Here is a 15,040-nt window from a genome sequence, read left to right on the forward strand (position 1 = left end):
GATAAAACTTGATCTATTTTGGTACGAAACCAAGACTAAGGTCACAGGGGGCCATGGTCCCATATTGCCATAGTCTTGGCATCAAAAGTTTCCATCAACTTTAATATTTCCCAATAGAAGTGCCATTTGAAAAATGAAATTGGTCTTGCCCAGACCTGGAACTACCTAGAAACCATGGCCTCTGTTGCTCTAGTACAAGCCTTGGTGCCCCTTCAAAAGTTTCCCATATACTTTAAAATAAATTTCCAATGGAAGTGCCCTTTGAGAAATACAAAAGGCCTTGCATAACAGGCCTGAACCTTTCCAATAAACAAAATGATACAATATAAAATATAATTCACTTTAAATTCACACATTTATTCACTTAGAATTTGTTTTAATCAACAATGCAGGCAGTTTTAAACACATTTTGAATTGTGGTGGTTCCCACCTTTAGACTATAACTGAATGGGATGTTTTGATTTTAATGTGGAAACTAATTTTAAAATGTCTTTACAAAAAATATTTGTGAATATGGCAACAAATGCATTGAAGGGAAGATGACAGTCCCTTCAAAACGGAATTGTTCAAATCTGTATCAGTTTAAAGCACTGGACACATTTGGTAATATTGTCAAAGACCAGGGGCCAATTTCATAGAGCTGCTTAAGCAAAAATTGTGCTTAAGCACGAAAACAGCTCGCTTATTTCACACATGTTACTGGCCAAAATGTTATGCCATATACATTGATTGTGACTGGTAATTAGCTGTTGTTCACTTAGCATAACAATTGAGTGGAGTCTTGGCCGGTAATCTGATCTTACTAAGCAAGGATTTTTTTGCTTAAGCAAAATTTTGTGCTTAAGCAGCTCTATGAAATTGGGCCCTGGGGCCAATTTCATAGAGCCGCTTAAGCAAAAAATTTGCTTAAGCACGAAAATAGCTCGCTTACTTTACACATGTTACTGGCCAAAATTTCATGCCATACACATTGCTTATGACTAGTATTTAGCTGTTGTTTACTTAGTATAACAATTGAGTGGAGTCTTGGCCGGTAATCTGATTTTACTAACCAATAAATTTTTTGCTTAAGCAAATTTTTGTGCTTAAGCAGCTCTATGAAATTGGGCCCAGCATTGTCACATGGTGTATCCCATTATATGGATAAAATAACAAGCCTGTGAAAATTTGGGCTCAATTGGTCATCAAGAGAATAACGAAAGAAAGAAAAAAACCTTGTTGCGTTACTTTGTGTGCTTCCAGATGCATAATAAAAGGCTTCAGCTGAAGTATTTTATTATTCGAGTGAGAAATTACCTCTTTCTCAAAAACTACATTTTTTCACGGGGAGCCATTTTATACTATCAACAGCTCTCCAATGCTCAATACCAAGTAATTTTTTTATGCTAACAACTATTTGGAGTAATAACCGATAGTGTCCAGTGCCTTGAACTATTTTTACGCTGTTATGTACAGTTCAGCTGCCTCGAGCATCACTGAGCGATGGATACGCGCACTATTATTATACAAGCCACTATTATTATTAATTTGGCACTACATGTACCTTCTCACTGTTCCAAAGACTTTATCAAAGACTAACCATTTCAATTTTAATTTTGGAAAACCTTTATTTGCAAATTTTGTCTAAACTTGCTTACAGCAGATGGTTTCTGTTGCCCAGTCGTAATTTTTGTTCTTCTTTTGCACCACATGCTGGCCACGAGGTCAACAGTGAAGGGATCTGGGAAAGCGTCCATACCTTATGCATGTATGCGATGACCAGCATGTGGTACGAAACAAAAATGGCCCAGTCCAACTTCAGTAGACTTGGTTTCAAGGCTGCGATCGTGGCTGTTAGTCTCCCCGATAGCCAATACATTGATGCCTGAAATATTGCACCCTCTTGTAGATTCACCCATGTCACTATCCTATGAAATTGTGAGTTGGGGCATTTTTTGTGGCTGATGTATTTTTTGTGGCTGATGCAGAGGAATAACCACGATCTAAGACTTGAAATCAAGTCATCAAGTCTACAACTTCAGGAGCAAATAACCCCTAGTGAGTTCAGAGTTTAATCTTTAAAAAACCATCACTGATGAATTAAGTTTACACTCAATTGACAATGGATGTGCCTCAAACAGCAAAGAAATATCTAGCTAACTTAAGGTAGACTATCCAATGGCTGTCTATTTATTGTACGAATGCACACCGTAAAAGTGAAGTTTATAGAAGTTGAATTGTCATCCAAAACTACACACTCAAAACCACTATGTTAAAATCTTTGAAGCATGCATGCTAAGTATTACGTCCAACATACCTATGGATTGTTAGTAATAAGCCATTTTGAGGTATGGTAGACAGAATACTGTGACACTACTTGGTTTGGGTAAACTTTTGTCTGCAGACACCAAAACCAAACAGTGCAGTCCTATAGACCAATCCGACATGCAACGGGATGCGCAAGTGTTGAACACCGCGCGCCATTAGCTCCGGTGTCTTCAATGCCTAGATTTTACACAAAGACACCGCAGTTGTTAATCTTTTCAATAGAGGGCGCTACCAATTTTGTTTTCGTCGGATTGGTCTATAGTGTCTATTACCATACCTCAAAAATGCTAATTGGGGCATGCTAGGAACGGTTAAGGATACAAAAATCTGAGTACTTTATGTGTGAAGAGAGATAGTTACCGAGTTTGTCTAGTGATCTGGGCCCAATTCTGGTTCATACAGAAGCAGGGAACTTCGCACTTACGTCATGGGGTAGCAGGTACTTTTTCGCTTGAGCGCTTGCGTACTTCACGCTACTAGGCATTCTTTGCTTACACAGCTAGCGAAGAAGTTCGGTGCTTGCACAAAAAGCGGAGAATTTTGATCGTAAGCGCATAATTCGGCAGTAAGCAGAGCTATGATGTTGGGCCCAGCTGCCAAGTACAGCTGGTTGTTATCAAGCCTTAACAAACTTTATAGTATTTTTAAAATATTGAAATATTGAAAATAACCATTCTAAAATGATGAAAACAATTTGTAGTATACAAATTGTTTTCATCATTTTAGTACACCTATTTTCATATATCTATGGAACAGGAAACAAGACCAGTATATTAATCTTTAAAATGTTTGTAGGCCCTTTTCGAAATCACGGCTTGGGCTTAGGCTCAGCCTTGGGCTCTGTCAGTAGTTTCGAAAATAGTGCACTTTTAGTACAGGACTTCAAACAGGATCCCTAAACAAGTACCCAAGCCTAAACCGTGGTTTTCCCCAAAATGGCCACATCCCAACATTTTCCTATAAAATTTACAAATTCAAAATTTTCTCAGAGTTTAGTAGAAACTCAAGTTGACAACATGGAAGAAGGAAATTAAAAAAAAAATTCAGAAATAGGAAAAAATTGAGATGCGGTTACAGACCCCTTATTGTTGAAGGCTTTAAGTGGACAAAATATGTTTCCAAAGGTTGACGACACTAAAGACCTTGGTACACTCTAAAGGGTTACCAGTAGCTGCGACCCCACTTGACCTCATTACTGAGGATCTATCAATGGGTTACACATAACTGTATGAGATAAATATATTAATGAGGTTTCAACAATCACAATGAATGAAGATTAAAATTGAACCAAACCGGTACCAGACTATTTTCCTCCAAGCCTCAGTTTGGTTACATTGATCTGATTGGATGAACGTGACTGCATCTTGATTCAAGACAGGGATTTACGGTGATTTAAATTGCCTCCTTGAACAACACCTACATGTAGGGTAGCTTTAGTATACGACTCATTTGAAAGGGGTCTACAAGAATTGTTCCTCTTCATTCCTTCACTTTGTGACTTCGTGCATGGCATGGGCCAAGTAGGCGTTGTTCTTAGATGAGATACCGGCGACGGAAATTCGACCGTCCTTCGTCAGGTAGACCGAGAAATCCTTGGTGATCTTCTCCACCTGAAAAGGAAGTTGAAATAAATTGCATGCAGCCCGAAAAAACACACGAAATAGACAAATTGACCCTTCACGACTGCTCAATTAATTGACCCTTCACGACTGCTCAATTTAAATAACTCTGATAAGACAACCCCTATAATTTAAATTGAACTTTTTTGAAGCTGCAACACTCTATTAAAACCAGTAAAAAGTAAAAACATAATAAAATACCAAACTTCTTATTTTTAAAAGATTTATTCTTAAATCAAACAACATCATCATAAAGCGGAGTGCTAGCTCAGGTTAGCTACCAAAGGTAAAACCCTAATCCTGATCTAAATGATGGGACACCAACGTTGCTTCGTACTTGTCAACAAACGTGTTAATGATAAAACGGGTTATGACTTGTTATGCCTCCAGTTGAGAAAATTGCCTCCGTGAAGCATACAGCCTGGTGTAGTAAAGTGCTTCAAATGTTACATTTGTTCAACAGGGCCTAATAATAATATTAATAACAAATTCTTATGTGGTGCATTTTACAATAACCGTATCAAGGCGTTACATTAGTGCCCTGGGGTTGATTTCACAAAGAGTTAGGACTAGTCCTAACTTAGGACTAGTCCTAGGAGATATTAAAAACGTATGGGTAGTCCTAAGTTAGGACGAGTAACTCGTCCTTAGTCGAAGACTAGTCTCAACTCTTTGTGAAATCCACCCCTGGTGTTTTGGCCAATAACATTCTGAAAATCTTGTTCAGCTCCCTTGGGGTATACAGCCTGGGCTATCATGGCTCTCCAAAAGCTTTTTTGTACAAAGTATCAACCTATGCCCTCACAGGTATTCATTTATAGTAAAGCATCGTGCTTAAAGGGCACAACCAAGTTTTACAACCGAGATTCAAACCCGCACTTTGATGACTTAACAACCAGAACTTAAATTCGATGCCTTAAAACTACTCGGCCATGACAACCAAATAAAGGTTCAATTTTTATTCAAATAGGGGATGGGGACTAAAGGGGTACTCCATCCTAATACAAACATGAACATACCTGGTCTGGTTTGAGTCCAGTGAAGCAGAACATGCCGATCTGATCAGTGATGTGCGACCAGTCCCGGGTAGACCCTTCCTTAGTCAGGTTAGCTACCAGATGGTCTCGCATTGTGATGATACGACCAGACATCAACTCTAACTCCTTCTTCCTGAAAATTAATTGAATGATCAACTTTTTAAGCTAATTATAAGCCCCTACTGTTCTCGAAGTGGACCAACCAATTCAAAACCATCCAATTGGAACACCAGGGTGGCAGCAGACTTACCAGGTAAATTGTCGTAAGTAGTTCTAAGCATGCGGACATTACAGAGAACAACTTATTTCCAGAAAAAAAGTTCCCCATAGCAAGGGTTGTGTAGGTGGCACTACTGTGCACAGAACTAACTGTGTGTTTGCACATGCTGGCATAGTTTACCGTTCAAAACCACAGTTGATGAAATTAATTGGTCGAATAGTAGGAGGGTTAACTGTGTTCTGAGTAGATGTGCTAACACCGTCGTATCAGATTGCAGGCTGCTAACCACACAAAACCACAGAGGATCAAATTGAATGGTCAGGTAGTTAGGAACATTAAAAGTGTGCTGTGAAGATGCATTAACCACCAGGTATCATACTGCAGACTGGTTTTTAGCTTATCTACCATTCAAAACCATTGCAGTCAGATAGAAGGGGGTTAAAGACACTGGACACTGTTGGTAATTGTCAAAGACCAGTCTCCTCACTTGGTGTATCTCAACATATGTATAACAAAATAAACCTGGGAAAATTTGAGCTCAATTGGTCGTCAAAGTTTTGAGATAATAATGGAAGGAAAAACACCCATGTCACACGAAGTTGTGTGCTTTCAGATGTTTGGTTTTGAGACTTCAAAATCTAATTCTGAGGTCTCGAAATCAACTTTGTGGAAAATTACTTCTTTCTCCAAAACTACGTCACTTCAGAGGGAGCCGTTTTTTACTATCAAACTCTCCCCATTACTCAGTACCAAGTAAGGTTTTATGCTAATAATTAATTTGAGTAATTACCAATAGTGTCTACTGCCTTTAATTTCTACACCACCTATTCATCACATGGACTCAAATTTTCTCCTGATTTTTTTCAAGCAAGTGAGGGAAAAAAAGCTAAAAAAGTAAGATTAAAATAGCACATGCTTCATGCCTGCTGATTAAAACTCTTTAAAAAAAAAATCAAGATAAAAACCTAGAAACTTACCATTCTGCATTAAGGTCTGGTGTATTGAGAATAGTGCTTGCAATTCTTGCCCCATAGGCTGGCGGGTTGGAGTACATGGGCCTGATGATGATTTTCAACTGAGACTCGCAGCGCTTGGCCTCCTCAGCATCTGCGCAAACCAGGCTGAATGCGCCCACTCTCTGGCCGTACAGTCCCATGTTCTTGGCGTAGGACTGGGCGAGGGCAACTGTGTGACCCTCGTCCAGGAAATGCCTGAGTGCCCAGGCGTCTTTGGCGAGGTCCCCGCTGGCAAAGCCCTGGTATGCCATGTCAAAGAAGGGGAACAGCTGCCTCTCCTGTTGGAAGTAAGTTTTTAAATATATTTTAATTAACTTGCAAAAACTACTCCGCCGAGTAAAATATATAGCAAGACAGTTCTCTAAAGAACAAACTCTATCTGGCAAGACGGTACACATGGTGTTACCGCAAATCAAATATAATATTGGTACCTCACCATGTAATGCCACAAATTACATATAAATAATGTGAGCTTATTAATCTGAAGGTCACAAGTTCAAATCCATCCCACTCCCATTAAGCTTTTCTTCGTTCGACACAAAAGTAAATAACTTTCTATCCAGATCGTTTCATGTTTTTTTTTGTATCAGTGTTAAAGTCTTACCTTGATCAGTTTGCCCATTTCTTTCCATTGCTCTGGCTGGGGGGAAAATTCAAGGATATGAAATTAATAGATAAAAAAAGAAATTCTTGCAGAGTTTTGACTTTTTTTTTGTTTTTTTTATCACTACTGACTACTACAAAGCAGTAAATCATCTGTTTATCATCTCAATAATTATTATTGTTAAATTAGTGCCAAAAACAAGTGTTATAATTTTTTGGGGAAAAGTGGAACATACGGTCTGCTATTGTACACATCCAAAAAAATGTATCTTATTCTCTCATGAAAAAAACAATCACAGGAACACTTCAAGGGATTTTTTAAGCGAATCAATATATTCCACTTTTTATCATATCCATTTCATAAAAAAAAATCACAAATGAAGTCACTTAAACTAAATTTAACACCCGCCAACACAAACAAGTTTAAGTTTACGTGATTAAAAATGCATTATCAAAAATTAAAGCCTTTTCTCAAACAATTGGCAAAGTACAAGGTTCAGGTCAAAGTTCAAGTTCATCAGGGAGCTTACCTTAGGGTCCACTCCTGTTGGGTTGTGAGCGCAGGCATGCAAGATGATAATAGACTTCTCTGGGATTTTCTGTGGATTTTTAGAAGAAAACACTCTCACTCAAAAAAACAGTCAAGAAAACCCAATTGTTTCCTGTCAAATCCCTCACAACAAAATAATTTACAAAAAGTTTCAAACTTTCCAGACGCTTGAAATGCATCTGGACCCAAATCTGTATCCATGACATTTGTGCATCTTAAAGGCACTATGATGGTAATCACTCAAATTAATTATTATCATAAAACCTTAATTTGTACGAGTAATGGGGAGCTGTTCATACTATAGTATAAAACATTGTGAGAAACGGCTCTCTCTGAAGTGACGTAGTTTTCGAGAAAGAGGTAATTTTCCACGAATTTGATTTTGAGACCTCAGAATTATATTTTGAGGTCTCGAAATCAAGCATCTGAAAGCACACAACTTCGTGTGACAGAGGTGTTTTTTCTTTCATTATTATCTGGCAACTTCGGCGACCAATTGAGCTCAAATGTTCACAGGTTTGTCATTTTTTGCATATGTTGAGATACACAAAGTGAGAGGACCTGTCTTTGACAATTACCAATAATGTCCAGTATCTTTAATACGGCCTTTATCATAAAGTGGTTAAAAAGATTGTTGACAGTTTTTTTTTTTTTCAAGGATACCCAAATAAATCTTTTTCTTTTTCTTACCGAAATATCTTCCATAGCCCCAGCAGCATCAAAGCCACACGTTTCTTTGTCGTAGTACCGATACCCTTGCACATCAAGACCTGCATGCCTGTCGGGGAAAAAGTAAAAAACGATCTAGATTCACTTTGTCAAGTTTTTAACGCAAAGTGTGAATGTAGCTTACTAATAACACATGTATTGCACCGGGCATTTAGGTCAGTTTAAAGGTGAACTTATTCCCTATAGCAATAATGGCTTGCTTAAAGACACAATCGTCACGGCTGTCTCATGGATTTTTCCCAGAAACTCGAGCCATGTTATTGATGTATGCTAAAAGCTTTCAAGCACTATTCTCACACCTCAATCTTGTTATACCTCTGTGCAAATTGTGAAGTTTGATTGGTCGAGAACCAATCATGGCCGTGCAACAAATACGCATTTGTCATGGCTAAAGATGCTTGCTACGCGTAATGCACAGCGCGCCGGGTAACAAGAAAAGTGATGTACACCGTTGGTCAATTTCCAGCGCTGTACGAAACACAGGCGGATTCGAGGGAACAGGTGAAGAATTATTTCTCATTTGAACAGTTCGTCTGCTTATTAAAGGAACACATTGCCTTGGATCGGACGAGTTGGTCAAAACAAAAGCGTTTGTAACCGTTTTGTATATAATGCATATGGGTGGAAAGATGTTTTAAAAGTAGAATACAATGATCCACACAAGTTTGCCTCGAAATTGCGTGGTTTTCCTTCTACTGTGCGAACTAACACGGTCGGCCATTTATGGGAGTCAAAATTTTGACCCCCATAAATGGCTGACGTGTTAGTCAACGAGGTAAAAGGAAAACCACGCAATTTCGAGGCATGTTTGTGTGGATCATTGTATTTTACTTTTACAACATCTTTCTACCCATATGCATTTTATAAAAACAACGGTTACAAACGCTTTTCAAAGACCAACTCGACCGATCCAAGGCAACGTGTTCCTTTAAAGCATTATTAAACTATACATTGCTCCGTTTGAAGATGACAACAGAACTTCGAGAAGAGGAATAACAATGTTACCAAGGTATAACAAAACAATTGTTGCACGCTGTGACTGGGGTCCATGGGTTTTGTACACCCTCCGTGGCAAATGGCACTCTCGACTTCGCCTCGGGTGCCATTATGTTCCATCCCTGAACTATACTTACTTAAAAATTGGAGTATGGTTGCCCCAGGAGGGTTTGGGGAGATACACGGTTCTGTTGCCAGGGAAGAACTTGGAGAGATAGTTTGCCCCGATGCGAAGAGAACCTGTCCCAGATATACCTTGGACTGTTACATTCTGGGGTGAGAAAAACAGTTACTCGTTGAACATTTTGCGACAAAAAATTTATGGATAATAATAATAATACTAGTAATAATAATAATAAAAGTGGCTTCTTGTTTAGCATTCAGGTCCGTCACGCAGTGACGCTCATGGCGCCTGAACATTATTATCCCTGATCACTGGGCCTTAAATTATTCCTTACACCATCTCAGCTCCCTGGGGAGTATACAGCCTGTGCTGCCAAATATGTAATTAAGCTAATCAATCACAAGAACCAAGTAATTACAATTTTTTTTTTCATTTCTAGATTATTATTTTTTTGTACTCAGACTATATTCCTTTCACTTTAGCGCTTGCTCAACTAAAAACATTTTACTACGCAAATTTTACTATCTTATAATCAGATAGATTTTGTAACACAATCAGGGAGATGTACAAGCATACAACATAAAAGGAACAAAATTCCATTTATCAGGAAGATTGTCATATTTGTTCATCGGAACATGAACAAATTTGTTTATTTTCAGGAACATTTCTGCAGAATCAGGGAGAGTTGGCAGCTCTGTTTTGTACTATATAAAAGCTATGATATATTTTTTTTCTCCTTTCAATCTGGTCATGTAAAATCAAATCTGGTCCAGTCTTGTGAGTTCCTTCCCCCACCCCCTAAAAAGGATAAAAATATTCCTGATTTATGAGTTCCTCCCACATCTTCATCATCTTCTCTTTGCAGGTACGAGACGTCAAGCTTCGTGACTTTAAAGTGCTAGACACTAGTTGAGGATCCCTCATTATCAAAAGGATTCAAAATATTATTTTTGTTGAACGTAAGGCCACATAAAAAAAAGAAATTTTTGATCGTTCTTTTTTTTTGCGGATGGGGGAGGGAGGTTTTTTTTATATTTTTTATAAAGTTCTGTTGACATGCCAAATATGAAATCAAGAATCAAGAAATCATCACAATCATCAGATCACTATAAAACAGAGGGTTTGTGTGTTTTTGATGTTTTCAATAGTTTTGTCAAACAAATTTAACTCCTAGATTACATTTTCTGTCAACTTTTTCAAACAACTAAGCACAGTGTGTAGCCCAAGTAAATATTTGAAGAATTGTTCTTGCTTTGCCAACATGAATAAAAACCTTCTTTAATCATCTTTTCAAACCTGTACATTTTGAAAAAAAAAAAAAAAATAGACATTGAGAGTTTGTGAACAAACTCTAGGTGTTCGGTTTCCGGGAGTAAAAGCCTATGATGTGATGGTAAAGCTAAAAGGCATTAAATAACGCCTTTTCAAATAATTTCACAGTCACTTGTACGAAAAGCCCTTTCATATGATGTATAGATTGTAAAAAAATAGCTTATGTGGTTTAGGAAATATGAACTTATAAAATATTGTAAGGGGCATGCATGTTTTAAACGCCTTGACAAAGACTATTCTACATGAAGCTTTTTCGCGCTCTATGGATGATCACTGGAGCGTGACTCTGCTGAACCGCTAATACACTACACGTCGTGTGTATGCCTAAGTGTAATGTTTATGCACATACCAACGGGGGATTTACGTTGTTCTTTAGACGTGAATTCTGAAATTTTTAACCTCTCTTTTCAGCCGAAAGACAAAATAAAAATGGGGTAATGTCTTTGAGGCGTTTACAGAGTTTTCAATGATGATTCCGTTGATGTATTGATTGTAAGTATCCCTAGCGTAGATCAAAAGTTATGATTTTTTGAACTAATAAACTTTGAATTTTCATAACTCAAGAATGGATGACGTCACCATGACGTAACTCATACGGTTTCCTCTCCTAATAAATATCAAACTATGTGCGAAGTTTCAAGTTCATACGAGTTTGGGAAATGTGTTTTTGTGAGGGGACAAAGAAGATTCAGAAGAAGAAGTATTAAGAAGTAAAAAAAAACGAACAAAAATAAGAGGTGTTCCGGGCTGTTGGCCTGAACACCTAAAAATGGGGGTCGGGGGGTTTTGAACAGTCGGGCGGGGACAATCGAAAAAATTTCTTTTTTTATGTGGCCTAATAAATAATGATTAATTCTTACCCTTCCGCTGCTAACAACTTCGCTGTCATCCCCAAAGGCAAGCTTGGCCGAAGCTTTGGTCAGGTCAGGAAGGCCAGTAATACCAAGGTACTCATGGTCAACATTGCTAGCTGCTATTATTGACTCAGCCTGTTATTAAAGAGAGAAAGGGCTGGTTAGAAAATACCCATGGTAGCAAGTCCCTGTTCAAGACTGTGCAACCCAGCTGCAGCCGCTGGCCCAACAAAATCACTAGTTAGTCGATAACTAATTAAAGATGCTATGTCAGATTTTTGGCCAATTTGACCCAAAATTTTGATTTAAAATTCAATAGGTATTTTGATGGGGGTCGAGAAAGTTACAAGCTTTCACTTGAGCCATTGCTCGAAAAAGTCCGCCAATTATTAGTAGTAGTGAAATAAAGTGCTCAAAAATAGTTTTTGTCGGGATCCTGACAATATATCTTGTGACCAATTCTTATGTGTTTTATAAGAAACTTTTAATTTTTGTCATGGTTCCTGACCATTAAAATTAAAAGTTAAACTTTTTTTCGATAGAGCGGGTGATACTCTTTGAAATACCATTCAACCAAAAAAATCTATTTTATAATGTTTGGGACCAAAAATCTGACATAGCATCAGTAACTTTTTAATCAAATAATTTCATTTTCTGTATAGTCCATTCTCTCATATCAATGCAATCAAACAGGACAAGTTTCGATCGTCTGAGAAACTTCTTTCAGCCCAATTAGCTGTGTTAATAGACCTTTTTCACGCTGTCATCATCTTGGTCATGTTCCCTGTCTCCAATAACATCAGTGATGAATGTTAACATTCATTGCGCATGGCACCAGATTATTATTTCGTCCAGCCTCAGTTTGGTTACAATGAGCTGAAATGGAATCAAGTCAAGATGACCACACCGTAATAAAGGTCTAAACTTGATCCAAGACGTCTTTCTTTACAAATCACTTCAAGAATAATTCAGAAGACTTCTCTACTGTCACAAATAGATTTTTTCCAACAACCGAGCAGTAGTTTGTCAAAAAAAGGAAAGTGCCAGGGACTGCAAAACTTTGTGAAATTTGTTTTAATTCCCAATGTCACAGCTGAGAAACCCCAAAATAGGAAATTAGCTGATCAGCTGAAAAGCATGCAAGATTTACCCTTAACCTTTTAAGTGACCTGCCAGCAGAACCAGTTAGCTTGCCATTTTTACTAGTCCATCACATTTTCACCACAGTAGTCCATACTGCAAAGAAACAGGGAAGCTTTTCCAAACTGAACTAGCCAGTCACCACTTGAAATGAATTTCGACTGGTCCTCTTCTGATGTTTTTAACTAGCACTTGGCATACAGACCACTGCTAATGTTAACGGACAGGCAAGACAGAGTTTTTTAAAAACTTGAATCTCCATATCAATGTACCATAATCTTGACCAAAGATTATGGAGCACTGAAGGCGCAAGATGGGGTACAAGCTCTATCTATTGTTGGAACATGAAATACCCATGAGCGCCATTTCTAAAAGCAAATTTTCTGCACTGATCTATTTTTGCATAAAAAGAGTTGCTTGCTGAAATTGCGTTCAGTGCACATTTCACATCAGCCTGTTTTGCCTAAATCTTTCACCTTCGGCACTCTGGTCTTAAACATTTTATCTTGTCTCATGTTTTACCTTTCTTACTGATGAGAGAACAAATGGTTTGCCCTCATCATCCCTGTATGCTCCAACTCCCAGATTCATCTTGTTAGGGTTGGTGTCACGCTTGAATGCCTCGGTGACCCCGAGGATTGCATCAGGTGGGCCCATTTCCACATGGGGCCACCAGCTGAAATTTGCATTTATAACACAGACAGATAAAAAATTAAATGTTACAAGGTGGAATAAATAAACAAAGGCCAATTTTCTATTCCCTTGTTAATTTAGCTAAATATAATTATGAATTAGAAAAAAAGACTGCCAATACAATAGCAAGTTAATCACAAATTGATTGTCTTGATATGTTTTCTATGTTTTGTCCTCTAATTTTTGTATTTTCATTGTTTGTTTGTGAGTGCATGTATGAAATTAAATTTAAAAAAACTTTAGTTTAATAGCTTGCACTGGACGGCTTTTTTGATATCCTGGTGTCATGTGTTTTCAGTAGGATAACAGGAAAATTGTTCACAATCAAAAACTAATTTTTTTTTTTTTCAAAATTATATATCAAATTTTTTAACAATAACACTTACACTTCATGATGTGTTGAAATTTTTCAAGTTTTGGTTTTACTTTGCGAGAGACAGTCCACCATTAACAGTGCTTATGCATGCGCGACATTGGAGCAACGTCACATGTTTTCACACCTTTCATTGGTTGGTATTTTATTGAATATTCAGAAGCTAGTATGGCGTGCAAAATAAATCAAAAATATTATTCAATTACTACTTAACAAATTTAATTACAATTTTTTCCTAAGGCATTTTGGCTACTATATTAGAATCCAGAGATATCATAAGGCATGAAAGTAAAACACCCCACCCCCCTTGAAACACACACACTTCATAACAATCCGTTTTCCCCCATTTCAGACCAGTAATGTTTGGTTTCAGGAGATAAGAAACCAATCTATGATATTTTCTCTTTAAGCCTGATGAAAATACAAACTGTGAGTAAACTGCATAGCTTCTGTCACCGGTGCAGGTTGCACAATCTCGCGGTAAACGGGAATCAAAGTTGGGGACCGAAAACATATGAGGGTCGATAACGTATGACGCTACGATACCCTACTATTTATTATACTAACATGACTAATAGTCAAATACTATCCCCCTGACTGAGTCCTGACTATATAGTATTAGTGTACGAGGTTGAATTGAAAAAACATTGATAATAATGACTTTGTATGAGTTAGTATTAAAGGCAGTGGACACTATTAGTAATTGTCAAAGTCTAGCCTTCGCAGTTGGTGTATCTCATTCTCAACATATGCATAAAATAACTAACCTGTGAAAATTTGAGCTCAATCTGTGATCACAGTTGCGAGATATACAGAAAGAAGAAAACACCCTTGTCACACGGAGTTGTGTGCGTTTAGATGGTTGATTTCGAGACCTCAGGTTCTAAACTTGAGGTCTCGAAATCAAATTCGTGGAAAATTACTTCTTTCTCAAAAACTATGGCACTTCAGAGGGAGCCATTTCTCACAATGTTTTATACCATCAACCTCTCCCCATTACTCGTCACCAAGAAAGGTTTTATGCTAATCATTATTTTGAGTAATTACCAATAGTGTCCACTGCCTTTAAAGTAATATTTTATAATGAACAAATATTGTGAGAACTACTATCCCCCGCCCCCCCCCCTCCATCCCTCTCAGACACCCCCTAACTAATTCCCATAACTCCTCCCACCACATGGCCCCAGTTCCTCCGTTGGGATCATGTCTGGTTTGTTATGACAATTTGTTCAACAAATTTATGTAATTATTGCATTCATTCTCATTATGAAATACCTTGTTTTAGCGGCTGATGTTGTTGCAAATGTCTTTGTGCATTGTTCCCTGAGAACTATCAGGGATTTTGCATGAAGTCTGAGTGCCATTTTCCCGGTAAAATCTTCCGCCACTTGGATATCTACAAAATCTGCTGGTAGATCAGTTTATTCGCAATTGGGCTTGCGTTTCT

General features: G+C 37.8%; 1 protein-coding gene across 1 annotated transcript; it reads right to left on the reverse strand.

Moving 5' to 3' along the window:
• Positions 1 to 336: 336 nt before the first annotated feature.
• Positions 337 to 15,032, reverse strand: LOC139934610 (aspartate aminotransferase, mitochondrial-like). The gene is made up of 10 exons (XM_071928899.1): positions 14,869 to 15,032; positions 13,050 to 13,203; positions 11,394 to 11,522; positions 9,215 to 9,348; positions 8,043 to 8,130; positions 7,333 to 7,401; positions 6,804 to 6,839; positions 6,161 to 6,477; positions 4,946 to 5,096; positions 337 to 3,917 (listed from the first exon to the last, which is right to left on the reverse strand). Exons 1-10 carry the CDS (start codon positions 14,955 to 14,957, stop codon positions 3,795 to 3,797), a joined length of 1,290 nt encoding a protein of 429 aa, XP_071785000.1. The 5' UTR covers positions 14,958 to 15,032; the 3' UTR covers positions 337 to 3,794.
• Between the last annotated feature and the right edge of the window lie 8 nt (positions 15,033 to 15,040).

The sequence above is a fragment of the Asterias amurensis genome, chromosome 3 (assembly GCF_032118995.1).
Source record: "Asterias amurensis chromosome 3, ASM3211899v1".
Taxonomy (NCBI): domain Eukaryota; kingdom Metazoa; phylum Echinodermata; class Asteroidea; order Forcipulatida; family Asteriidae; genus Asterias; species Asterias amurensis.

Excerpts from the sequence above, each read along its gene's own strand:
- LOC139934610 (XM_071928899.1), bottom strand. The coding sequence starts at position 14,957 with ATGGCACTCAGACTTCATGCAAAATCCCTGATAGTTCTCAGGGAACAA. Across the intron at positions 13,204-14,868 it reads ACATCAGCCGCTAAAACAAG|CTGGTGGCCCCATGTGGAAA; the intron begins GTATTTCATAAT and ends TGCAAATTTCAG. Across the intron at positions 6,478-6,803 it reads AAATGGGCAAACTGATCAAG|GAGAGGCAGCTGTTCCCCTT; the intron begins GTAAGACTTTAA and ends TACTTCCAACAG.